We start from the raw sequence: 27,271 nt of genomic DNA on the forward strand, positions 1-27,271 counted from the left end.
AAGTATAAATTTTATATATGACTGATGTTTACATAGACTAGAACATCTTTAACACTGAGCAAAACAAAAATCTGGGAGCAGGACTTTATGGCCTCAAGGTAACTTACTCACTTCTATACATAGAATAACAATTTCCTATGAAAGACAGAAAAAGGAGGAATGCCTGAGAAGAAAGTGCAACAGCAGCATCTTGACGCTGCAAACAGAGAAGACTCCTCAACCATTTATTTCATTTTGCTCTATTTTTTAATCTAACCTCTGGTCAGACAATTTTAAAAGAAGGCAATGCAGGCATCCTGAAGATAGCAAGGCTCAGTAAACACCAGCATACTGCACACCTTCTTTATTACACAAAGATACTAGGAGGCAAATTTAGTGCTTCGCTCAGTCATTCAGCGCAGAGGGCTTCTGTTTCTTCCTAGAATGGGTTAAGAAGCAATCTGAAATCTCTTTTTTGAGGTTGAAGGATTTCTCTGAACAGATCTGTAGTGATGCTGTGAGCCTGGAAAATATAAAACACTGTTAATTGTCATAGTTTCTGAAAGACACTCCAAGTTTATGTGTGAGTTACCACTAGTCTGCTCAGATCAATGTTTGCTAACCTACCCTTATTTTTACATCACCTTTTATATAATTATGTCAATTATATAAATGTTTAAACTCTAGAAACTTCCAAACAAGTAAGGGTTATATAAAAGGACTCAAAATAAGCCAGGAATTAGCTAGTCAGCTTTATTGTAAAAATGAAATAAAATGAGCCACACAGGGTTGCTTTCTTTTTGGTATTATAATTGAAAGATACAGTTGCAAGTCAATATTGATTTTTTTTTTTAATTTAAGAGAGCTTTATACTTCTATTAAAAATGCATATTTTAAATTTTTTGTCACATAAAAAGTTTACAAACTTGGGGGCTGAAGTAAAATTTCTCATGAACAGCTCACAAGCATGAATGTGTGTTACTACTGTAGCAGCTGCAAAAATATCTAGCATATACATGTGTATACCCCATACTCTTGCCATAATTGTAAAAAAGAGAGACAAGATGAGGAAGCTTTACAGGATTCCTACCCATCAGTTAGGACTACCTCAGACCAAGTAAGAAGAAACTTCAAAACCAAACTCAAAAGATCCTGTCAAGCACACTTGTTCTTTCATGCCAAGATGGCTCCTCCTGAGCACTTCACTTTTTAACTGTATGATGGCTTCATAGACTTTTCTGGCCTTTTGCCTTCCAAGAGATTCTTACTTTGCCTACCTGTTATCAAAAATCCTTGATCCATCCCTCTGTGGTTAGCAATATCCATGGGAGTCAGTGATCTCTTCTGAGATGTGTCTCTCTGTAAAGAGGGCAGATACACTATTAACTACTGTGATACACTTATCTACTGAAATGGTTTGATAATGGTTTTTATGACCTAATCCAGCAGACTGAATCCTACCAAAGTGCAAAGCTCCAAGCAGCACTAAAACTGCACACCTCTAGCACACAGACTCCCTCAAAGGAAGACTGAACACCTCTAACATACACACAACCCTCAAAGGAACAGTTTGATGCATTAGGCTTGAAAAAAAATTCTTCCTCATACAATAGTCCCACACCCTCTCCAAGACTTTTAACATTCTCCTCTCTCCAGGCAGCAAGAACCCCTGTACATCAGAAGTCAGGAGAGATCCAGAAATGAGACCTTCTGTAGATCAACAGTGGGCATGAATGAAAGAATCTTCCTTTTGACATCTCTACTTATATTGCAACATACCCTGAATGTATGAGTTGTGTTGGGCCTTGAAAATTGATTAACAGTAACAGTTCTTTCTCTGAGTGGCGGTTGCTCTGTCCTGCCAGGCACTGCACTTGACACTCTGCTAAGAGCATATCGTCCTTGATGCTGAGAGAATAAAAAAAAAAAAAAAAAATTAAGAGAATGCAGCAACTGAATCAGTTAAAATTTTTTTTTGCTGTTGCCACACAAAAGAACACAAGGAGAAAATAAAAATATGTTTTCACTAACCAAAAGCACCAATTTAAGGGTTCTCATGTTCTTCAAGCAGATGTGAGACTGTTCGTAATATTAATAAATTCCCAAAGGCTTATATTAATTAAAATAATAAAGGATTATTGAGACAGTTACATTTGTCTCAATTCAAAATATTATTCAGAAGAATGGTAATATCAACATGCCAATCTACTTTCATTCTGGTAATTTACGACTTCCCTAACCTTCAAAAATAGGCCAGTACAGTAAGATATGTTTTGTTCAATTGGTATCCTTTTCTACTTCAGTCAGCATAATCTTCCACTTCTTATAACCTAACATTAATGAATAAAACATCGAAAGGAGCCTTCTAAATCCGGATGCATAACTGTGCAAGGTTACCACCTTGTTGATTTGTCATTTTTCTATTTTTTAACCAGATTTTCCTGTTGTCAGAGAAGTCTTTCCACCATGATCTCTTTGTGACCTGAGGTTTTAAACTGGTTTCTCTTGCATTGTAATGATACCCCAATGTAATTCACATTAGCATGTTAAAACCATCCATGAAATACGAACCAAAACAAACTGTAAAACTGCTCCTTTCAACCAGTGACGCAGAGCAATTTATTTCTAAATAGCTTGAAGTTCTTCACCAGAACAAAAATTAACACAACTTACAGAGTTCTGTTGCAGTCGAGGTACTGAAAGATATTGTTCAACAGCCTCAGAATTTATAGGTGGTAACTTGTTCCGGGTTGCAGGTGCTCGAGCAGAAGACAAACGATCTGAGCTGGCAACCCTACAGAATTTTAGGTGTTCTTGCTTTAGGAAAATTCATATTATGGACTTCTTCACTGAAGCAATATGAAATTATAAAGTAGTATATTTCTTTATAGAGCTTGGCTACAAAACATAACAGCACCTAATACAGCAATTACAAAACAAAACAAATCCCTTTCCTCAAAAAAGCATGGTTTGGCTTACTTTCTTTTTCTCTCTAAATTCCACAATTAATAACAAATCATGGCTCAGTTTTCAATTATTTTGCAAAATCCTGCATTGGTGAAATTTCAGTAAAGTTCTCAGAAAACCAGAGAATAAAATTAAAAACTCACAATTTCGTCCCTCTTAGAATTTCCTCACTGTATGTATTAGGAACTTTTGAGCAGAGTTGGTCAGATGTGAGAGAAGGTAACCTCCGATGGTTTGGTTGTTTCCTAGAAGATGCCAGCAGTGCCCGAGATGACGACAGAACACTATTATCAGAAATTCTCCCCAACCTAGTATGTGCTGAATTTGGAGCACTAGAGGCAGCGCTTTGCTGTTTGTCTTCTTGCTCATTCCTAGGGAAAGAGAAAGAAATAATGAATGAGGGTCAATAGATAAAAGGATTTAACAGCATATCCTTGCAACCTCTGCAAATCACTATCACATCAGTGATATATACAAACAAAATCACTGCCTTTTTATTGCCTTTTTCCAATTGCAAAACATTTTTTTTGCAGTGTGAATTATGTCACATTTTGAAAATGTCAATATCAAAACCTACTGTATTTTTTCTACTCTGGCAACATGTCTCTGTTGGAGAGGTTTTGCTTGAATTGTCATCACACCATTCAAATCGCTACAGAAGTTACTGGAGAAACGTTGAACCTATTAAAAGCAATAATTATGCGTTAACCTTTATATTTTTTGAAGGAAGACCTCCAAAAGCACATAGTTAAGAGATATTTTACTTGCATTTTAGAAAAGTTTCTACTAAGATGGTTTAATAGAATTCTCAGCAGTAGACGGTGCAACTATGTAATTTTCAAAGGAAACGTACATGCAAAACAGGTGACAGAGGGAAGAGGCAGCAAGCAGGACAAAACAGCACATTTTATCAGTATAAACATGAGCTTCCACAGATGGTTAAGGCTAGTGCCAACGTGCTGGTGGATGTACTGCAGAGAAAAAGAAGTTGCAACTTCACATCCCTGCAGTCCAGGGAAAAGCCCAGTTTGAGTTCTTAATTCTACCAAGAAGAAATGACTAGACCACAATAAAGCAAACTTAAGGACAGAATACAGTCTAGGACAAAATACAGTCTAACAAGACTAAGTTGCTAAAGCAACTGGAGCAATATCGTAGTGGTAAATGGCACTGTTAAGAACCACCAAAGAAAAACAAGTGACAACAAACACAAAATGCTCATTTAATTACCCCTCATTTTAAATCATATAACTTTAAGCACACCTAATTGGTATAAGAAAAACAAAATGGGGGAAAAAAAGAGCCTTTTCAAGTTTCAATCAAGACTGTCCATGGTTTGCAAAAAAAAAAAAACACCATTTGACAGAAAGTTATGTTTTATTTTTACCTGTGATGAAACAGAATGAGGCCCAAAAGATACACTTCGTGCTTCAGAGCCTCTGGAAAGAGGAATGCTCCCAGTATCTGTTATAATATGAATGGCTGGCAAATGTGGTAATTTTACTGTAACAGTTTTCAGTTTTTCCAATTTTTTGTCACACTCTGCACAACAGCAAAAAAAGTAGATGTGGTAAGAGGAGTTTTCTATTTACTAGTCATCCTTTGTTGGGGTTCAAAAAATATTACACTTCACAGTAAATAAAGACTTTCATATCTTTTTAAGTTTCCATGTTATTTAAAAATCTACCATAAATGATGTTTTCTAAAAGCATTCCCATTTGTTTATGCTTTCTCTGACACTGACATACACATTTCTCTATACAGTTAGAGCTGGAGACTTTTGAAATGTTATTTAAAAATCCCCAAAGATTTTTCTTTTTAAGCAGCAAAAAAAAAATTAAAAATATATATTAAACAAAAAGTCTATTGATAGTATCCTTGTCTGACAGCAGCTACACGGTGTTTCATTTTGGGTATAAATTATCATCTTATTTCACTTATAAATACAAACTCTTTTCCTTCCTAGTTGAGATACTTTGGTAACTAGCTTTGTCATAAGTTTATAACCTTCAAAAAGACAAAAGAGCAAACCTATCATAATACTGCTAAGCTATCCCCCCTAAACTAAAATATTGAGAGCTAAACAATACATTTGTGGTTTGAAAGGAACTTTTATACTTCAGTAACAGCTGAAATGTTAAATTCCAATGCTGCAAGCATTCTGAGAAATTTTGCCATTTCTTACTTTGTTATACTCTTATATTTGAGGTTGAGTGTACTTTATACCTGAGGTAACTTCCAAAACCTCCTCAGGTATTCTTCTATTACTGTCCTTTCAAAATACATTGAAAGAACAGAAATTTCCCTCAGTCTCCAAAGACAATATATGCACAATAAATAGATTTTCACATCCAGTTAATTTTCCTTGCTACAGTCTGATAGAATATGAAAACATAAAATAAAATTACATCCATTTCTTTATCTCATAGTAAACTCAGGAACTCCTAACATCAGCAAGACTGTCTATCTCCTACCTAAGGATTCCTTTTATTAACAAAGTTCAAATAATGAGGACTAGGAGACTTTGATTCCTAGGTTCCAGATTCACATCACATCGTCACTGACCCCCTGCTAACAGCATTAATTTGCATCTCAAGCCAGTGATTTTTATTTTTTTAAACATGCTCTCATGAAACGAAGCTATTTCAGTCAGTATTTTTCCTTTTTTTTTTCACCTCTCATAAAAAACTCCCTGAAAATTAGTAAAGAAGTTTTTATTTTATTTATTTTAGACACATACCTAAATATGTGTGTGTCTCTGTGTGTGTGTGTGTGTGTGTGTGTGTGTGTGTGTGTGTGTGTGTGTGTGTGTGTGTGTGCATTCTCCTGGCAAGGCATTACATATCTTACAGTGGTCCAGCACTGGTTATCTTTAATAAAGCTTGGAAAACTTGGTTATTTTAAGGGGTAAGGGAGAATCACTTTTCTGAGTTAGATTCAATAAATACCATATTTGAAAATATCAGATACCTGGGATACTAATTTCCCAATTTTTTTTAATCAGTTCCTCCAATATTCCAATGACACTGTTCCAGACATGATCAAATACTTCACAAGCCACAGCATCTTTGATACAGGCATTGGGAGAAACAGGGGGAATGCCACGCTTACTCCTCTTCTCAGAGAGACATATCTTCTTTTGTTCCCAACTCTCATCATCACTAATAAAGAAAACAAATTCAAAAGAACTCATGGGTTTTGCCTTTTTTTCCCTTCCTTCCAATACAGAAACTTAAATACAGAAGAAAAGGCGGTCAGCTGTAGATCACCAAAAAATTCATATGCACCCATAGGAACTGAACCTATCTTACACATACAATGATTTCTCTTTTTTTTTGCTTGCAGTTGAAAAATTAAAAAAATCCCATCAGGGCATTACAACAGAAAGACCTGCAGCTCTAGGAAACAGCTTTATACATGGCACATAGTAATTTGAGACTAAATCCTATACTTTTTACAGTAACATAAATGAACTATTATCTGTTGCATTTGTCAGGAGGACTAAAACATAGAATATTTCTTTTTTTACCATGCCCTATGTACCTGCACACATATGCAGTACTCCACCACTGATCAGACAAAACAACTTTAAAGGATTTCTGCAGTCTGACGAGAATAGCAGAGCACATAGCCTTACACATACCTTCTTCCTTTCCACTACTGTGAGGATGATTATGTTTTTTTTGGTTTGGTTTTTTTTTCCTCTTTCCTCCCTACTTTGGACAGCACACTGCAGCAACATTTCTTAACTTGGCCTTCTAATACACCTCTCAAGAAGGAAGTTTTAACCTTTTTCTTTTTCTAATGCCATCATATTTCTTTCTAAGGAATGTATTTTTTTTGAAATCATAAAGATGAGTCCAACATACTATCTCTCTTCTCAGTCACTTCTTCCTCAAACTTAACTGCATAATTCTTAACTATAACTGAAACGTGGCTGAGTGGTCCAAATCACAATATGACCAAGCTATTTCCATATCAAGTTTTTTAATGCCTAATGTTTTAGTTATGGAGAACAAGGTATTTCAGGGTTGAAGGAAACAAGAGGCATATGAAGAAGGCACAGAGAGAAACACACCCTCAGACAAGTCTCCCTCCCAAATTAAATTTGCTTACTTAGCAAAATGGGGAGAGAAGAATACTAAGAGTATATTAGAAGATACTGAGAGTATCAAAGGCTTGTAACCTCGGCCCTCTCTTCAAAAACAGGACTGAAAGGGTGTCAGTTTGGTTCCTCGGGTTTTCAGAACAACCATGTCTTTGTCCTGAATGTGTATAAGGCCTTAGCACAAAAAGCTATGCTTCGTGCCCAACTAGTCTTACCAAAGTTTTCCCCTCATAGAGGCCTTTTAGGAAACAGTACATAATGATCTTTCATCCACCCAGTAGCCTAGCTGCTGGAACATTCAACCGGCTCACAGGAAACCTAGGCTGACTGTCAAGAAAATAACTGACTCCTGTCCCTCACAAAGCTCTGAATGCAGGCTGCAACCAGCAGGTCTCCTCACAAAGCTGTGATACTGCACTGAAAGAATTTAAGATTCTTTTATCAGGGCAGACAATAAGAGAATGTACAATATAATGACCCTAAAAAAGCTGCTGCTCAAGGCACTCACTTGGGGAGAAGGATGCCTTAATTCTACCCCATCTCAAAATTAAATATTCTTTTTACTGAATCCATGCACCAAACACCTCAAAACAACTAGTGGTTAAGACACATTCCTCTGACATGGAAGATGTGAGTTTTGAACCACTAGAAAGACAACATACCTAATCTTCCACATGCTCAGTGAGTGCTCTGACCACTGTGCTACCAAACACAGGGACAGAAGGAACTGTATCTTACAGAAGAGAAACACAATTTATGAACCCTGACTGGGTTCAATGGTATTTTTTCATTATATTCTTCAAAAATACATATATCTGTTATTTACAGTTCCTTGCTGTCAAAGGCAAGATATTCTTCTATTTTTCCATCCATATCGTAGATTTCTTCTTCCAGGAAGGAATACATGGCTGAGTCAGAAATCCTAGTGGAACTTGAATCCAGTGATTTATGTATTGGAGATGCTGTTGGGATCAGTTTAGAGCCTGAAATGCAGAGCCTGAAAAAAATATCAACAAAATGAGAATTAAGCATTCAAAGAAAGAAGAAAGTACATATTTAATTATACTGATATATTTCAGTAATACAAAAGTAGTATTTGTACATACTTCTGAAGGAGGGAAGACGAAAAGGAAAACTTAAAAAAAAAAACAAACATACTCTTTTGAATTACTAGTATATTCACAGAGGCCGGGAAGACACTTAACATCCACACAGGCATCATTTCTGCTCTGAAAATGCTGAAAGCCTTCATCCTTTGGCACTAGGAGCTGCTTTCCTAGAACCCTGAATAAAATGGAGAGAACAAGCAGTTTCTTAGATGGAAGCCTATGCCACATGCAAAGATCCAGAATACAAATACCTGCAAACAGTAGGCAATGTAAAAGCACACATTATATCTGCTTTAAAAAGCAACTCATGGAGGGCTCAGAGCCTTGTGTGATTAACATCACTTAGTTTTTAAGTCGTTCAAGTTAAGTTGATTTACACTAAATGAGATTCTAGTTTATAAACTTTGAGAGCAAATAGTCAAACTTGTTAGATTATTTTAAAGCCGCATAAACACACTTCCTTTCTTACTAAAATCACGTAAGAAATATTTAAAAATGGATGCAGAAGACAAATAATACCTTCTGTGCCTTCACTTATCCAACTCCAATATCCATCAACATGAGCAAAAGTGCTAAATCAAATGCATAATGTAGAGGGACAGACAGAAAAGGTAAAAGCAATAAATATAATAAATAATAATAAATATAATAAATAAATCTAATAAATATACACAAAATTACACTGTCAAATAATTTCTGAACACAGTATAGTTAAATACTCATTGCTTACTGGATTTTTTTTTCACTAGAATTCACGAGGGATCTCAATAGAATTTACCAGTCAAATCTGTAGTGCAAGCAGCAATGTTCAGACTCACCTGAACATGTTTTCTTGAGACTACCTTTTACAGAACAACACTTTATGCCACATGAAGCTCTAAGCAATGGCCTTTTTCACTCTTTATTTTGTAAGGCAAGAACAAAAGGCTTTCTCTTTAATAGATCTGATCTTTCTCTTACTGATGACAGTTCTCAAGTACATTTATTTGCACATGCTGAGCCACATATTCATATATCAACACAGTAGTTTTACAAATAATGAAAAAAAAAAAAAAAAGCACAGCCAGCAAGCAATTTCAAGCACAACTCAGAAATCAATCTGGCATTCCAGAAACTATTCTTCTGAGAAACTAGTCAACACAAACCGAGTTTAAATGTTTCATCTTAATAAATGAAAATAACTTTTGTTTTCTTTTTAAATTACAGGAGGTATCACATCCCTTAGTAGCAAATGATGAAGAAACTGCCAGATTTCTTCAATTCACTTTCAGCCTCCTGGACTTGGTTGGTATTGCCAGCATTAGATTTGAATCAAAAAATACTACGTACAGGGAATCACTTAAAATAAATTCTACCCAGTGAAAATACTCTAAATAATATAGAGAAATTACTTAATATTTTGATTGAATTACACAGCACAAAAATCTGTCTCCATTTTATACATACTCTATTAATTTTCACAGTATCTAAACAAGGCAAAACATGGCCCTAAAGTTGATTTTAGTTTATAATTACAAGTACCAAGCCTGTGCAAATTACATAAAAGCACTGAAAGTAAACCACAGTTACTGACAGCATTCTTTTTAATGGTGTTAACAAACTATTGACTAGAAGACAGTGATTATACATGCATGCCTATGTTTAGAATAAGAGTAACCATATCTCATAAAGAATGTCATGCCATCATTTACGAAGGCAAGACAGTACAATGCAGAGCAACACTGACTTGTCCCCTGTGCTACAAGAAGCAGTCATCAGGCTGCCTAGAAATCCTGCACATCTATGCAAAGCAATTCTCATTAATCATGTGTGCATCCTCCTATCTATTCAATTGGTTATTGCTGGGTTAATATAACACATTGTTTTACATGCCCAGGAGGAGGTTGTGGCTGTGCAGTATATGTGAGGCATGTGGTTGCCCTCTATATTTTGTTACTTTTCAGAAGAATCAATTACAGAATTACTGAATTTCTTGGAATTTCACAGTATGTTTTCACTTACAGTAAAACCAAATACTTATTTACAAGATGTACTCTTTATTTAGGAAAAGTCATTATGAAAATGGTGTGTTATTATTTTCTCATTACATCCTGCTAAAATATCTTTGTCTGCAATCATTGTACTAAGCAAAATAAAGGGCATTAGCGGTAAAGCACCACTTCCCAGACTTACTGTGCAACTATGGCACAGCTCAGTCCCAGAGAGACAGATTTGAACACATAAGTATTGCTGATGCCATACATCAAGAGCAATCCACAAGAGGGTACCCCAAAAATTCAAATTAGAATGATAACTGATTAAAACTAGCACTAGCAAAACATTTCTTTACCTTAGGTGAGGAAATTGTTCAACCCAATCGGCACATTCAACCTGCAGGCTCTCTGTTTGGGTGGTCACTTTTCCTTCAAACAGCATTTCATCAATCTCCAAAAATAACTGATGCACTTTCTGTGTGTTGGCTTTATCAAATTCCTACATATTATGAAGTTAATAGTTGTTAGCAAATTGGCATCTAAATTAAAATTACCACAATATAGAAAGAACAAAACAACTTGAATCAATTTAGCTGGGCATGTCAGAATGCATGTTCAGACTATTTACTTGGGACACACAATGAATATACCACAATGCAAAGGAAAAAAAAAAAATCCCACATAACTGACCTGAGCAAGCTGATTTAGCAAAAAGGAACTAGAAGCCTACATGTCTAGGATGTTAACAGATAACTGACAGCTGCCCGGGATTAGCCAACAGAAAAAAAAAAAAAAATTATCAGGTGTCTGGACTACCAGGCTGCTCCCTGCTCCAATATGAAGCATGCACACTGCATCTTTGGGACCCAGGGCATCAAAGCTCCCTGCTCTTACAAGCACTGCTCTCCCTTTCTGAGTAAAACAGCTAAGAGGGCAAAGAGGGGGTACCTTCCACCTGCATGACCTAGTCTGGTGGTTAGGAGACAGTCCTCAGTGTGAGAAATGCCCTTCCAAACCTCTTCACTGAACCCACAAATCAGTGCAACCAGAGACAGGTGAGCACAGAGGCATATGAAAATAACAGGGAAGTGCCTGATTTTATCCAGTGATGTGGAGACAAGCACTTGGCTGAGGGTTCCTCGGTTGGGGCACTGTTCATAATGACACTTGCCACTTACATTAGATACTTTGATACACTAAAAAAAAGGGGTAATACTCGGGGCCCAAATCACACTTGTTCATTTCCAGCTGAATGCTTCAAAGCATTCCAGGCTACAGAAGGGATCACACCGAGAAGGAATGAGAAAATAACTCTCACACAGGTTAATGTATAATCCAGAGGAAGGCTTTCTCCTGAAAGCCTGGCAGCGACAGATGGGGTCAGTACCCTAAAGGTTAGAACATTATGCAAGAATAATGGCAGAACTACCACTACCAGCCATGGAAGGCTTTTTAAAATGAAAGTGACAGCAACTGCAATGCTTTTGGATTCATTCAACACTGCCAGCCTGCACCAGGTATGCCTCAGAGGTTAGCCTCCATAAAAGGTACAACCTCTTTAGGAATCATCTACAAAACAGAACTGAGCTTATTTAAGAGCTAAATATTTACCAAGACTGGGAAAATTATATACATGTTCACAACTGTACTTTATAACTGAAAACCCTGATATGAATTCAATTTAGACATTGTCTGCGCTATGCAGTATTTGAAAACACATATGTAATAATTCTGATGGATTCAGAAACCTAAGCCAACCTTCTTCAGTAAAACAGGTTTGTTTTCCTCAAACTTCGTAATTTCAAAATTTTATTCCATTTTTCTTTGTTACCCATTAGCTGCACTGAAACCAACTTGCAAACAAAACTAGTTTTAAAATATTCAATAATTCAATTTATTCAATCACTAGGCTATTACAGATAAGGTGCTGCATGCCCATTTTCAGTAAATATTAATCTTTTCTACAATATTTCAAGAAAGGAAACTGTAAAAGTTTTCGTGACATACATCATCCCTCCAGGAGTAAATCGAACTTCTTTCAGTAGACAAACCAGTAGTATAGCTGTTTATTCCAGACCAAGAATTCTTCAACTCTGTGGGTGTTGTACAACCACTAGATGAAAGTGATGAAAGCGTTTCACTGAAAATGTGACAAATTAAAATAAAGAACACAATTATTTTCTGTATAAACATTTTTAAAATAAAGCAACCAGTCATGGAAATGCAATACATATTCCTGTTGAGGTGAAGAGGTGCAAGCATATGTTTTCAAGTAGAGTGCTATGAATACATGCTCCTATTAGTACCTACAAGGACTCCCTGAAACAATCCCTCAGCCAGCCTTGGCCATATTGATCACCACCATTGGTCTACCCTGGACTCCAATCGGGAGGCCTGGAGACACACCATCTATAACGCTGCTGCTTCTTTTGGGAACACACGCAGGATCACTCTTGAGGAGAAAAGACAATGCAGAAAGAATCATGTCTTGTCGATTTCACCCGGGGAGTCTTTCTGCTGTGCCTTCTGCAACTGGACTTGTCTATCTCGCCTTGGCCTTTTTAGCCATCAGCGCGCTTGTAGCAAGCGTGGGTAGAGCCCTTCCCAAATCTTCATTTGCAAAGCCTAGCCATGATGATTAGTACCATTAGGGCCTTAAAGGCAATTCCTCCTATACTATTATGCTTTTGTATTTATATATATCATTGAAACTGTATGGAGTCTAAAATATGCATATGCCTATATGTATATGAATATATATGTACACATGTTCCTAAATTTCCAGCTCTAACAATTATTTGGTTTCTCCAAATTTCTCTTCAGCTAGTGACCCCATGAAAAACCATGGTATAGATAACATAAGCCTTCTTTAACTCCATTGTCTGGGTCAAAAGTATGTTACAGAAGCACATGCATACCAAGTATAACTGTCGATGGCTTCCTGCACATTTTTTGCAAACACTGATGGAAGAGACTCTCCACTTTTTCCGGAGATACACCGACTTGTGGAACCTCTGGACAGTCCCTTCCTATAAACACAGAAACACATCATTCCATAATTTTAAATAAAATTAATTCACACATCCAATGGAGGGGAGGGAGGGGAAAAGAAACTACTCCATCAAATTTTTCAATCCTATGCATCAACATAAACATTTGCTTGAAACAAACTACCTTGTTTTAAAATAGACTTGTTTAACTCCACCGGCATCCTCCTTCAATTGTGTAGTTTAAACTTTGCACAAAGCACACACAAACGTAGCAGCACCTCACTATTGCAGCAACAGAGCAAAGGCACACACTAGTAATTGTCCATTCAGTAATTTATTTACCTGCATGTTTCTATTCAATCATTAACAGAGTCCACCTTCTCAACTGTCTCTCCACATAAAAAGAAGTTGTAGATAAGGTGCCAAGCTAACAGTGGTCTTTACTAAAACTAGTTTAGTATACATTTTAATGAAGGAATGTTTGTTTGTTTGTTTGTTTGGGGGGGGTTGTTGGTTTTTTAGCTTTTTTTAAAGGAAACTGTTTATAATCACATATTTCTATAATCCCACTAAGTTTTGTCATCAGTATGCTAAGCCCACCTCTTCAGAACATACACAGATGTGTCAAAGTGTTCCTCAGAAACACTTTTAATAACAACAGAGTGCTTTACCTGTGAAAGTTCCTATTTTCATCCCATAAAATCCTCAGGTCATAACTGTGAACAGTAGCATGATTGCACCAAAGTACATTTGTGAATGAGTAACTGTAAGGAAAGAGCTAACAGTTCAAGAATTTTCTTCATTTCTTTTGACAAGAACTGTAGCTTGGCCCTGCAATAGTTAGGATTGCTGTCTTCTTTCTATCCTGATATTCATCTTGCCATTACACATATTACAAAGATACATGTCAAATTCTAACTCCCCACTTAAATGGACTACATCACAAATGCTACTCCTATGTCTTGGTTAATAAGACACCAAAAACCTACCAGAAGTTAACTTCTCATCACAGAAGACCTTCAATTGCAAATTCCTGGAGGCTAGTACAAAAGCAGTGGAAAACATCTTTGTGTGTTCGCTCAAAATACCCTAGCTCTTCCCTTGGTATCTGCTTTTGGCCAGTCAGCATCAGGAGATTCTACGAAAACTCATGCATTCCTGTTCCATGACTGGAGTGTCATTTTGTCCTAACACCAAAATCTACCTCCCAAGCAGTAACAATGAGCTCACAGCCTATCGTGAACACAGAATACTGTTTCCTTCTGTTCCTGTACATATCTCTCAGTCATTTAATTTGCCAGGTTATTGCTAAGATAGCCTTATAAGGTCTTTCAGTATTATCATAGATATTTTTTTTAGCTTTTTTTAATTGAAACTCCTTATAATTACATATTTAAAATACCCTTTCTTAGTATTTTTCCACAGCTTAATATCACCAAGATTTTACACTTCACTGTTCATGTCTTTACCTGGTCAATCAGCTCTAACTGCCCTGGACAGATTTCAATGTGACATCACTGGAGAAAGAAACCATTTACTGTTACCTTCTGCTTCATACTGTAGGCATTTGCCTGTACAAGAACCCTTTCCTCTTGTATTCCAGCTGCTTTATTTACTTGACAGACTCTTGGCAGCATAAGCTAACTACACTGATTGGGTCTCCTGTATCTCTTAAGACTTTCTGACTTCGCAAAGAACTCGGTGGGCAGGGGTTGGGAGGGAGTTTACAGGAAACCTGACCCTAAATACATGAAAAACGCAGAAATATCACCACTAATATTTCATGGACCTTCTCTTGGAAACTACATATAAGCATTATGCTTAACAGCATAACACAGAAAATCAAAGAATCATCAAGGTTGGGAAAGACCTCTAAGATCAGCAAGTCCAATCATTGCCGGGTCCACCACTAAACTGTTTCTAAGTGCCTCAACTACATGTTTTCTGAACCCTTCCAGGGATTCCATCACTTCCCTGAGCTGCCTGTTCCAATGCCTGATCACCCTTTCAGTGAAGAATTTTTTCTTAAAATCCAATCTAAGCCCTCCCGGTGCAACTTGAGGCTGTCTCCTCTTGTCTTGATGTGAGATGCAGCAAAACAGTGTTTCTGCTGCATTGTTCCACTGCATGCTGTAGTACTACGTCTCCTGACTCCTTGGATCACATGCCATTAGAAGATGTGCCAGGAAATTATTGCGCTAGAATAATACGAAAGGAAAAACCCCTCCCAGCACATCCACAGCATCACTTCCCCTGCGCTGGCAAGCAAACACCAGGAGCTGCCGCAGCTCCCGACTGCTCCTAGCCCTCGCCGAAGGCTCCGCAATTGCGGACATTAAACGGGACGGAACAAAACAATCACGCCGTCCGCCTGCACCGCGCCAGCGCGCCCGCCGCCACGGCCCGCAGCCCCCAGCCCCGCACTCACCCCACGATGAGCAGCCCCCGGCTGATGCCGCTGCCGCTGCCGCCCGGCGGGCCGGGGCCCCGCGCCCCGCGCATGGGGGAGCTCCGGGCGGCCCTCGCAGCGCCCCGGAGCGGCACGGCCGGGGGCGGCACGGCCGCAGCACCCGCGGCGCCCCTGCGCCGCGACACAGCACGGGGCAAGGCCTCCCCCCAAAAAAAAAATGGGCGCCAGCAAAGTTAAAGCCTCAGCCTGAACGAGAGCGGTGTACATCTCCCCCGCCTCTCGCCTCTCAACGCGCAGCCAGAGAAGGCCCAGTTTATGGTCTTTCTGCCCGGAGGGGGTTTCCCCCGCCTTCACAGATGAACGGAAGTTATGCGGTGCTGGACAACTGAATAAAGAATTTTCCTTGTTAATTATTGAGCTCTCCTCCGAACTATCCCTGTGCACATCACTAATCTTCCACAGCACGGGTACCAGAGCAGAGCATAGGTTGTCAGCTGTAAAATTACAGTATCTCCAGTAATCCACTAGCTCTATTAATCTCTAGCTCCCATACATAAATTCTGGCATCTGATGAAAGCCACTCTTGGAAGAGGAAGCACATCTGCTCAAAAGCAAGAAGAAAATAAAAATATTCCAGCATACATATAGCATTGTAGTTGAATATTTATACCTCAGAAAATACTAAGTTCATAAGAAATACATCCTTTTCCCTCTAGGTGAGGTAGTCATCTGTCCAACTTGATTGTAGTCAAGCTACACTCTGTGTTTCTTGACAAAATACACATCTTTTTTCCTCATACTAAGGGCACTTTTACCCCCTTCCAACAACTTCAGTGACCACAAGTGTGTATGTGGTATGTATGTATGACAGTATGGATGTATGACAGACAGTACTGAACAACATTGCAGATCCTAGAAGAGGTCATATCTGAAGACTCTATTGTAACAGTGATCAGGGCTGAGCATACTTACATATAGTTAATACAGCAGCACTGAATTCTTCCCTCAGGGGTTTAGACCTTTTATGAGACAGATGCAGTGACTTTTACTGCTGTTGAAAAAAGTCACTTTGGCTCAGCCTTTAATCACTTATTACAGCAATACAAAGAAAATCAAGGTAGATGACAACAATGCCTGTTCCTGATTACAGTCCCTACACCTCAGCTTTCTCAAAGTCAAGACAATTGTGGAATATCTTGAAAAGACATCCCTGGAATAGTTTAGCTCTGGTAACTCCTGTAGGTGCACAGTAAATGGCCAGAACCAGGACAACCATGACCTATGTTAAATTCTGTTCCTACTTTTACAAAACAAAGTAACAATAAACTGTTCCAAATTTAAAGACAGGCTTATTTGTATATAGAAATTTTATTCTTCTGCAAATTTTGAATGCATTTCAAAATTATAAAACCTTTAAGATGGCATGAACTTGCAGAGTATTATATGTATCATTTTAAACCTATTTCTAATCTTGGTTCACTGTAAAAATATAAATGCAAATATAATGCTTGGTTCTAGGAAATAGAAACAAATTCTGAAAGCAAGATATTGTAGAAGTAAATCTGACTTTTTTATATAAATTATGAATCAACAGTGAGGCAAATGCTATCATCTTAATTAACTGCAATAATAAAGAATGCTAATTAGTGTTTTTGAGAAGGTGTTTTATTTCTTTAGATCTGATAGGAGGCATTTACTGCTGCAGGATCAAGTATCTGAACAGAGAGGGAGGGAGTAGCACCCTAACAAAACACTTGGAAGTGATCCACAACATTCCCAATATATATTCTTGTTATGTACATTGAGAAATCCAGTTAGTATCTTTTTAAAATAAATTTCATCAGCAGAGATATCAAAACATTTTTTTTCCATTCTGTTTATATATTTCTGAAGAAAAATTCAACATATAATAAATCATTAAGAATAAGTGCAGAACTTCATCCTCTCTGAACACTGAATTAAAAAAAAAATAATCTAAAATGTTATGTGGTAACAGCTCTACAGTATCTACAATACAGAGTGAAGCAACGCAAGCACGGGGAGACCTTAGTCTGCATATGTTCAGGTATATAAATACCCTTCTCCTTCCTCTAGAACCACAAACACGCCCGGCTTGAGATGTCAAGATGTCACATCATACTGCTAAAAGCTTCTATAGCCTAACAGATTTGAGGACCTGAAATTTCTCTTCTATCCTTTCTATAATGTGACTTCCATGGTGTTGGATTGGAAAAAAGGCACTACTGAAAAACAAAGTAACAACCCTTCACCTATCCCACAAACTCAACCCCTTATTTAAAAAAAAAAAAAAAAAAAAAAAAAAAAAAAAAAAAAAAAAAAAAAAAAAAAAAAAAAAAAAAAAAAACCCACACCAACGAATAATTAAAAAAAAACAACAAACCACAAGATAAAACAAGCAATTGCACAATACAATCACTCACCACCAATGACCAGTTCCCAGTCTGTCCCTGAGCAGCAATGGGCCCCACAGAGAAAACACCATCACCACCCTCACCCCCAATTTATATGCTGAGCATGACATTCTATAGTCTGAAAAACCCCTTTGGCCAGTTCAGATCAGATGTCCTGGCCACACTCCCTCACAGCTTCTCGTGCACTTCTTTGCTGGCAGAGCTTGGGACATTGAAAAATCCTTGATTTGGGATAAATACTACTTATAAACAATCAACAATTGTTGTGTTATCAACATTGTTGTCATACTGAATCCAAAACAGCACTGTGCCAGCTATTAAGAGGAAAATTAACTCTATCCCAGTCAAAACCCTGACAGAGGAATATCAGCCAAGCAGAGGCATTACACACTGGTGATGGACAGAATTTAGTTAGGTTATCTCCTGCTGCACATCCATGAGAAATCCTTCATGCACACTGCCTCTTTCTGATGATTAAGAAGAGACATCAAGTTGCTGTGCTAATCCTGTATTTCTTGCTGGCTGCAGCCTGTATGACACAATGCCACTACATGACCTAGCAGCTAGCCAGCTTTCACCTCACATTAGAACTATGAACTGAATAAACATGCACAGCAGCATTTGAGCTGTGTGTCCATACACACAGGAAGAAAAAAGAATTATGTACACTATGATGTACACTTTAATTTCAGGTCATAGAAAGATCAGAAAGAAATCAAAATTAAACTCACTGGTTGAACAATTAATTAAAACCTCTAGTGAGGGTTGAGATAGGAGTATGTTTTTGAAATAGGAGGCAGAAAGACAGTTAACAAAGCTATCCAGAGGAGTCCACTTGGCCAATAGAGGATGTATTTCGAAGACTATTGAGAGTTCAGCACACCTAGTCAGGAGAGGGAAGAGTAAGGATACAAAAACTTTCATGCATTCAGAAAATGTTGTGAAAGGCAATGAGCAGGAGGAAGAGAGGGAATAACATGAAAAGGAGAGATCATGAAAGCCATTAGAAATACAGTGTGAAATAGAAAGCAAGACAAAAGGTTGGGATTCCTAATGTCATGTAATAACCTGTAATAAACAATCCATAGGGATTTACATTTTGGTGTAGAAAGTTCCCAATATGCTCTTTGTAGAGAACTGCAACATGGTTATGCCATTAAAAATATTTAGCAGTCAGTATGACTTTGGGCAATTGGTCACATTTTTATTGGACTGTGTCTCCCTTGGTTACAAATCAGACATACTTTGTAAACATGTATTTGTAAATACTCCAAATGTATTCTCTAAAACAGTACACGCAGTTTGCTTGCTCTCCATCTCATCAGCTACACCTTAGGTAATGTTTTACTTCTGCACTGCTTGGAAAGTTGAGAGATGTTTTAGCGAGTGACAAGTTATTGTAACCGTTCTGATGATTTAAGATAGAACTTGTTCAACCTTGATATATGCAATCCCGTATTTTTAAGTGACTAAAACTGTGAAACATTTTTATGTGTGCATCTGTTTTATTTATCAATGCACAGTTATTTGCTGACCATACAACAGAATGCTGTGTTTTGTTCTGCCTCACTATGAAGCTTTATATTTTGAAGAAAACACTGTAACGAAATTCTTAGAGATTGTTAAACCACCTCATTGCAACATAACATGTACCATTGCTTAAAGCATACTATTTAGGATTTATCCCTTAAAGTTTATAGAATTTTAAAAAATTACCAAAAACATTCCAAACTCTCTGATTGGAGCATAAAATGTGTGTGTACATATATTTAGCAAAAATGCTAAAAAGCTTTATGTGTTAATCCTCACATACTTCCAGTGCTTTTAGGAACTAATTAGAACATGCTTTTGTAAAAAAATACAGGGGTAAGACGAAAAAAGAAAAAAAATAAAAAGACAGAGATTTTTACCCATAGCTTCCTGTATTGGTTACTTAAGTCTTCCATTTTAGAGAAAACTCTTAGGTAAAAAATCAGGTAAAAATAGTTTGTGCCAACACACAGTGTGTGTGCACAGTATGAACATGTGTTTTCAAGTAAAGGAGCCAAAACAGCACAGAAATCACCATTCCTATTTTCCATACAGTGTGCACGCATGCACAAGTACACATTCACATCACTTCAAAACTTTTCCAACAAGATTATAGCTACAGCAAGAATAAACTGACTCATTCAGCATCCAGTCCCAAGTTCAGTAATTTGTCAAGAAGAGAAAACTCAAATTCCTTTAGATCTTGATCAAGCTGACAGGAATGATCTCACCACTGAAAAGACCAGAAATTTCCACCAAGATCCAAGAATCTTTTCCATTACCAGAAATATTGTGGAAAAAAAAAAAAAAAAGATCTGGCACCAGTATTGGACAAATTGAAACTAAAAACTGTCATCCCCCACAAACAATTGCACACTGAACTCTACGTTAACAAATGACTAAAAATATATAAAGTAGAATGCATTTCTAGTCCCCCAACTCATAAGATTGTGTTCACAATGACAGTTAAGTGTAACATGGGCCAAGAGCCCTTGCTCTTCTTTCCATGGCTGACATAATAACCACGCTTACTGAGCACTGCATCAGAAATAATATGCCTGGTTGTAAACATGCCACCTCAGTTTCCTATAAACAACAGGCTAATATTAAATGTAGAAAATAGTAAGTTTTCAGTATCTGAAAACAATACAAGGACTTAGAGCAAAAATGGGATCCTTTGGTTTTAGGGTTTAGGATTTTTTTTACATTTATTCTCCAGCTGATTAGCTAGTACTGCATCTAGCTCTGGGGCCCCCAGCATAAGAAGGAGGTGGACCTGCTGGAGGAGGTCCAGAGAAGGTTCATGAGAATGAATCAGAAGGGTGGAGCACCCCTCCTATAGGATGAGAGTTGAAGCTGTTCAACCTGGAGAAGTTTCTGTGGAGACCTCAGAGTAGCCTTCTATCACGTAAAGGGGGCCTGCAGTAAAGCTAGAGAGGGACTTTATACAAGGACATATACTGACAGGACAAAGGGCAGTGGCTTTAAACTGAAAGAGGGTAGGTTTAGATTCCATATTGGGAAGAAATTCTTTACTGTGAGGATGGTGAGACACTGGAACAGGTTGCCCAAAGAAGTTGTGGATGTCCCATCCCTGGAAGAGTTCAAGACCAGGTTGGACAGGACTTTGAGCAACCTGGTCTCGCAGAAGATGTCCCTGCCCATGTCAGTGGGATTGGAACTGAATGATCTTTAAGGTCCCTTCCAACCTAAACCATTCTATGACTCTGTGACTTGCTGGAAAATTCATAAAATTTTCCAAAAACCTCATGTAACATAAAATATTAAAAAATGTTATGAATTGGTTTTAGTTTTATCCATCTAGAAGAGGTAGGTGAATGTGCAGTACCATGTAAAATTAAAACTTATTTCTGAGCTCTTTTAGATTTCTTTGCAAAGAAAAAATAGACCATGGCAAACCACCACATTACTATATTTACTCTTTTAGATCAGTACAAAAATGGAAATGACCAGCTAAGTAACACTGCTCTGCTCTAAGTTAGTATGCATTACATATGTGAAAGAGATATATTGTTTTTAGTGCTTAAAACAGGAGACAGCGAATCAGTTTCCACCCTCTTCTGCAGCTCATCAAGTTACATATACCCGTATTTTCAAAGTTCATAATTTTGAAGGCCAAAGCTTGAGCTGCTGAGAATAAAAGTTGGCAGAAAACCATGACATTTGCACTCTGCAGATAAAGCTTCCCTTCTTGTACCAAGTTCACAAACGTGTTTTCCCTGTGTTAGAACTATCCTGAAAATGGGGAGCAGTAGGATTAGTTTCTACTACAACAGAGTACCCACTCCTAAGAAATAGAAGTTAAGCCTTGCCCAATTTACTTTAGACCACATAAGGGCTCATCTCCTCTAGTTTTTGCAACGTTAGGATAACAATAACTATTTCTTAAAAAGCAATCTGTGTATCTTGGAGTCATCAGCACATTGTGTTAAGTATAGCATAAAGCATCTTATTATCTTCCAAAGAAATTTCATTTTCATAGCAGAACATTTTTTTAAAAATAAGAGTTTAAAAAGTGGATTTTTTTCTCTATTATGAAAAAAAAAAAGATTTATTCCTTACTGCTCCTTCAATTTAATTAAAAGGATTAATTTAATTAAATTAAAGCAAATCACTATGTAAATAACTAGAAAATGTAAAATCTCACAATGTGCTGCTGTAGTTTAGCCCTGTAGAGTATCAGGACCAGTTGTTGGTAGTTGATGAGCTAAGAAAATTCAGAACACCTGGAAAAGCTAAGAAGCAGATAGTGCCGGATTTTTATTACTTTGCATTCTCACCGTATTTTTTGTTTGCTATCAACTTGTCAGCATCTACGAAAAAAATACTAAGACATAAAATTTATCTTTCTATCTATTAACCAATTACTTCTAGTTACATTGCTATGAATGAAAGTACAGTGGCCACTGATGTCTTCTAAAACATTTTAAACAGCAAGAAAACAGCAAAAAAAACTTGTTATGGAGTAACTTTCTTTGGAGGGAAAGAAAAAGCTTCTAATGTGTATCTATCAATAATGAATTCTGTAACTCACAAATTCAAATCTCAACTGTAGGCAGAGAATACTAAAGTTTTCAATATTTAATTAAGATGCTTCTTCTAAAAGCTTAAGTGGAATCATCTAATTAAAAAAATGCTAATGTGGAGGTATAGCCTTTCCTTGTCAAAGCGATATATCTTATTCCTTCTTCTACATCTTTCTGGTTTAGTTTTGTTTTTTTTTTTTAAGACAGACAATACCTTACCTGAATGACCTTGACTGCTATGAATAAAATATTGGAAATATCACCATGCATACAAAAGTATAACAGCTGGGAATAATTAGGTGGTATCAGTTAGAAATGTTTCAATAGCAAGTCGAAATAAGCATTTAGCTGCACACAACCAGTTTTAAGGTAGTAGGATTTATTCTTCATTCCAATACAATCAATCAGTTAGTTTTAAGAGTGAACTTCATCTTTTCTTTTTTAAGAATAAAAGTCATTGGCACTTCAACAGGAATACCAACTCCTGCGGCACTTTACTTGGCTTTATTTTTGGTACTAAAAACGGAAGCAGCTAGGGGGAAATTATGGGCACACGACACTGATTTGTTCTGATATTGTTTATATAAAGCATCAAATATCTTTTAAACAGAACTCTTGCCAGTTTACTTCAAACCAAATTAACCTATTAGCAAAACGCCGTTATTTTACACAAATGCAGTAAAAGTTTAAGCCTGAAAGAGCTTACAATTTATTCTGGAACAAAACAAAATGCTCGTGACCGGAAAAGGGGAAAATAAAAGAAGTACATCAGGGAGGTTTTGTGCTTTGACTTTAAATGTTATGCTACATGGAAACCAAACTAAAAGTAGAGGTTCTAAATTCCAACCGAAAGTGTAACAGTGTACTAAAGAGATTTCAGGCCAGAAGAGTTAAAAACTTAACTCTCAAAAATATATTCATTCCTATCAATGCCCGATAAAATAGTCAGTAATATCAAAGATTAGCATAGTTAGTACTACAGTGGCAGAAATTATAGATGTTTATATACTACTAATGTTACATACACTCAGCTTTCTTTTTAAGAGTAAAAAAAAAATCCATCAATACAGTAATACAACTATTGCTGACTTTAGCAAGCTATTCTGGTTTAAATACGCTAAGAACCCACTTCACTATACCTTTGCTGTAGCAAAATATCACCGACCAGATCCTACAGTACACATACTTCTTTTATCTGCAGGTAAAACCTAAACATTTTCAAGGTGTAGTTTGAAGATTAAACACGGAAGCATCCAAACTAAGTTTCACACCTGTTATTGACACTGTAGAATTTTACAGAACAGTGACTGAAATGTCTGCTTTGAGCTCAGCTGCAACTTCGGAACAGAGTTGGATACAATTCATCCACCTACATGCGGTATCTTTACCTGCGGTATCCCTGCTCAAGCTCAGCACCCCCTGCGCTCCCTGTGCACCCCGTAGCGTCATTCACCTCGGGTCGGGGCAGGTTGCCTCGGCCCGTGCGGGGCCGGCTCTGACTCCCATCCCTTTCAGGCGGGCCCCCGGGCCGCTCCAGCGCTTCCCTTCTTACAGCCCCGCATGAACCATCACCCCTGCCTAAGCAGGTACGCTTCCCCGCCTCTGGCACACACCCGGGGGAAGGAAATCCCTGCGCAGGGAGACGCGCCGCACCTCTCAGGGCACCCATGGGCCGAAAAGGCCAGGTGGGGGGAACCCCCAGGAGCGAGGGGCGCACAGCTCCCCCGCTCCCCTCAGGTTTGGGGGGCGCGCACTCACGCGGGGCGCCGCGGGATGCCGGCCGCCTCGTCGCCCTCTGCCGCCGCCGCCTCCTCCCCGATGTCGGGCAGGGTGATGAGCAGCCCCTTGGCGCCCGCCCGCCCCCCGGGCTCCTTGTCCGCCGCGACTGGAGCCGGGCGAGGGGGCCGGCCGCCCCTGCCTGCGGAGCGGCCCCCGCCGGACTTGGGGCACGGGCTGGGGGCCGGCGGGGCGCGGCACTGCCTGGCCGGGAGAGCGCCCGGACCCGGCTCCGCCACCTTCATGGCGGCGGGCGGGAGCCCCTTCCCGGCGCCACAGGTACGGCTTGGGGGGGCCGCCTCCGCCGGGAGCTGCCGCCGCCGCCTGCGGCCCGGCAGGCGTTGCTAAGCGAAACAAACCCCGGCGGGCACGCACCGCCCCGGGCGGGGAGCACCGCGCCGGCCGAGGGCCCGAGAGCCGCCCCTGCGAGCGCAGCGCAGCGACCTGGTGCGGCCTGCGGGCCGGCGAAATACAGAGGGGCTTCCCCTCCGGTTAGAATCCCACCTAATATTAAGGAGCAGAAACCAAGACCATGCGCCAGGGCAGCAGGGCCCCACTTCACGCATCTGTGGGCAGAGAGGGTGTAACAGAAGTGGGGAGGCAGAGTGACCCCACCCAGCACACCTGTATCAGACATCGAAGGCAGCGGTTGGGGACCAATACGTGCCTCTAAAAATGGTCCCAATCATCCCATGCAGTTTGGAGAGCAGTAGAGGGTGTCCAGATGAATGGCCTTTCTCTCTTTTGCTAAAAAGTCCCCACAGCAGTGACACAAGCCAGGCAGCTGGAGGCACACAAGTGGGGACATGGCAAATCTTTCCAACTTTGGCCTAGATTTCCAGCATTGGATTCTTGCCCAGATGGAGAGAAGTGTGACAGCTCCAGCAGCAGTTGGGGAACACTGTAATGGTTGGTATCATAGAGAGGACAAACGTTTTGCCAGCTTGGAATACAACAGGTAGAGCGGCCCTTGGCAGTGTCCAAAAGAACAGCAGAGGCTGAAGGTTAGCAGAGCTGCTTTATAAGTATGAGCCTCAGGATCACACATCAGGCAACGAGTTACACTATCAATTTAAGGTTGGCAGCTACTAGTACATGAAAACCAAGGGCATAAAGTGGGGGATTTTATGCCTGTCTTGTCTTCCTAGCACATCAAGGAGTGCAATACACTGACAGAGCACATGGAACACTAAGTAGAGGAGTGAGATTTGAAATTGGAATATTCTTAACCTTTTTCTTACAAGCTAGAATAAACACGTTCTGATGAAACCTCAGGGAATAGGTGCACATAAACCTAAGAGCAGCACAATCTGTGTTTATTCCTACCATGCCAAAAAGCCCTGAGTCGCAGTGAAAGTAGCATAATTGAGGTCATTGGTGTGTAGTATATTTATTTCAGCTGCAGCCCCTGCATGAAGACCTGGAATAGATCCTATTGTGAACATCACTGTAACTTGTTCATTACTCCCTGTGTCCTGGGGATGGGGGTAAGGAAGGGCATGGCTAGGACCCTGAGATAATTCTATACCAACTCATGTCATGTACAGGGAGCAAAGGGGAGTGGGGATAGGGGGAAAAGGAGTCCCTTCTGGTTGGGTAGTGTGAAGCAACCGGTTTGGGTAACATTGTAAGCACTTGTATGTGAATCAATCCCTCTTGTACACTCTGTTATTAATATTGTTTCTGTTACTGTTAGTTTTTTATTTCACTGCTGTTTGCAGTAAATTGTCCTTATCTCAACCCGTGATCTTTACCTTTTGTGCCTCCAATTCTTCTCTCCAGCCCACCGAAGGAGGGTGGGGAACAAGCAGTTTAGAGTGTTTCAGTGGTGACACTAAACTGGGGAACACCATTCCTAAACCATGACTCCCTCTCATTCAAGATCCACAGAAACAGTCAGGTTCCACCCCAAAGCTCCAGATCTGAGCATTCTACCTTGCTCAAGCCCTTTACATATTCTGCCTTCAATACAAATGATTTCTCTTTAGTCCTAGGTAGTATCTTTGTCATTACAAGTTTGGAACTACTTCTCATGTATTTGGTGTTCAACTCCTCAGCAAATCAGCATAATATAATGTGAGGCTGCCCACTGCAAAGAAACTCAGACAGCTCAGATATAGACTGTAAATCCTGAAAGCACTTAAAACTCTTAGCCATGGTAAGCCCATTTATGTATTCTCAGTAGTATTGTCAAACAAATGTACAGGAGCAGGGCAGGAGTAGGTAACTTCCAGACAAACAGGGAAAATGTATGTGAAAATTTTGTCTGGTACAACTGATAACCACCAGCCCTGTCCTTATTGCCCTTTCTTTTTTTAAAACATTAGTCTAATTCCCATTATGAGCCTTTATAATGTCTTTTTGTGCAGGAAATTACTTTAAAGTGAATCTATGTATTAAAATAACAATTTAGAAATCATAATCATATTTTTATCATTACACTCAGCAGCAAGCACTTTTAGTTTGTATTCTTAGCTATATTACAAAACTAAGCATCCATAAATTTTTTTTTCATGTTCTGAAAACAACTTTGGGGGCATTTGTAGTAAGTAAAAAAAATTTTATAGAATTTACACATGCTGTCATTTGCAAGGCTTTAAGGGTCAGAAAAAAACATTTTATCATACAGTCTGACCTCTTGTATCACATTTCACCTCAGCATTTCTCCATGCATTCTCTGCATTTTTATGTCATTTTTAATATCCATGTGAACTGCTAACATTTTTGAAACTATTTATATTGATGTGGAAAGAGAAATTCTGCTGCTATGTGTCAGTACAGATTTAGGAAACATAGGAACCCTTTCACATGTTAGTCTTTAAATAAAAGAAACAACAAATGACATGGTGCATACCTGGCATGCCATCCCTACCAACTTGCCTCCTCAATTTTCATGGCCTGAGCATAAAGAAAGAATTTGTCACTTGCCTGAAAAGGGCAGAAAGATGAG

At 38.8% G+C, this 27,271-nt stretch overlaps 1 protein-coding gene across 6 annotated transcripts; it reads right to left on the reverse strand.

Moving 5' to 3' along the window:
• Positions 1-232: 232 nt before the first annotated feature.
• FAM149A (family with sequence similarity 149 member A) lies at positions 233-27,194 on the reverse strand. 6 transcript variants are annotated; one of them, XM_027903452.1, is made up of 14 exons: positions 24,826-24,880; positions 13,055-13,165; positions 12,144-12,276; positions 10,493-10,635; positions 8,213-8,338; positions 7,881-8,051; positions 5,917-6,107; positions 4,334-4,488; positions 3,524-3,627; positions 3,090-3,317; positions 2,653-2,773; positions 1,759-1,887; positions 1,257-1,338; positions 233-519 (listed from the first exon to the last, which is right to left on the reverse strand). In XM_027903452.1, exons 4-14 carry the CDS (start codon positions 10,576-10,578, stop codon positions 419-421), a joined length of 1,494 nt encoding a protein of 497 aa, XP_027759253.1. In that variant the 5' UTR covers positions 10,579-10,635; positions 12,144-12,276; positions 13,055-13,165; positions 24,826-24,880; the 3' UTR covers positions 233-418. The 6 variants fall into 6 exon arrangements, with proteins under 6 accessions (XP_027759253.1, XP_027759251.1, XP_027759252.1 ...); XM_027903450.1 differs by lacking the exon at positions 24,826-24,880 and adding an exon at positions 24,304-24,505; XM_027903451.1 differs by lacking the exon at positions 24,826-24,880 and adding an exon at positions 15,555-15,636.
• Between the last annotated feature and the right edge of the window lie 77 nt (positions 27,195-27,271).

The sequence above is a fragment of the Empidonax traillii genome, unplaced genomic scaffold, assembly GCF_003031625.1.
Source record: "Empidonax traillii isolate 1590-97213 ecotype Southwest subspecies unplaced genomic scaffold, ASM303162v1 scaffold960:size377693, whole genome shotgun sequence".
NCBI classification, from domain to species: domain Eukaryota; kingdom Metazoa; phylum Chordata; class Aves; order Passeriformes; family Tyrannidae; genus Empidonax; species Empidonax traillii.

What these genes read in the sequence shown, in the direction of transcription:
- FAM149A (XM_027903451.1), bottom strand. Translation starts at nt 15,628, where the DNA reads ATGCGCGGGGCGCGGGGCCCCGGCCCGCCGGGCGGCAGCGGCAGCGGC. An exon ending in CTCATTCTGTTTCATCACAG is followed by an intron (nt 3,628 to 4,333) that starts GTAAAAATAAAA and finishes TGCTTTTAATAG; the next exon opens with GTTCAACGTTTCTCCAGTAA. An exon ending in GCCAGAGTAGAAAAAATACA is followed by an intron (nt 3,318 to 3,523) that starts GTAGGTTTTGAT and finishes CTCTTTCCCTAG; the next exon opens with GAATGAGCAAGAAGACAAAC.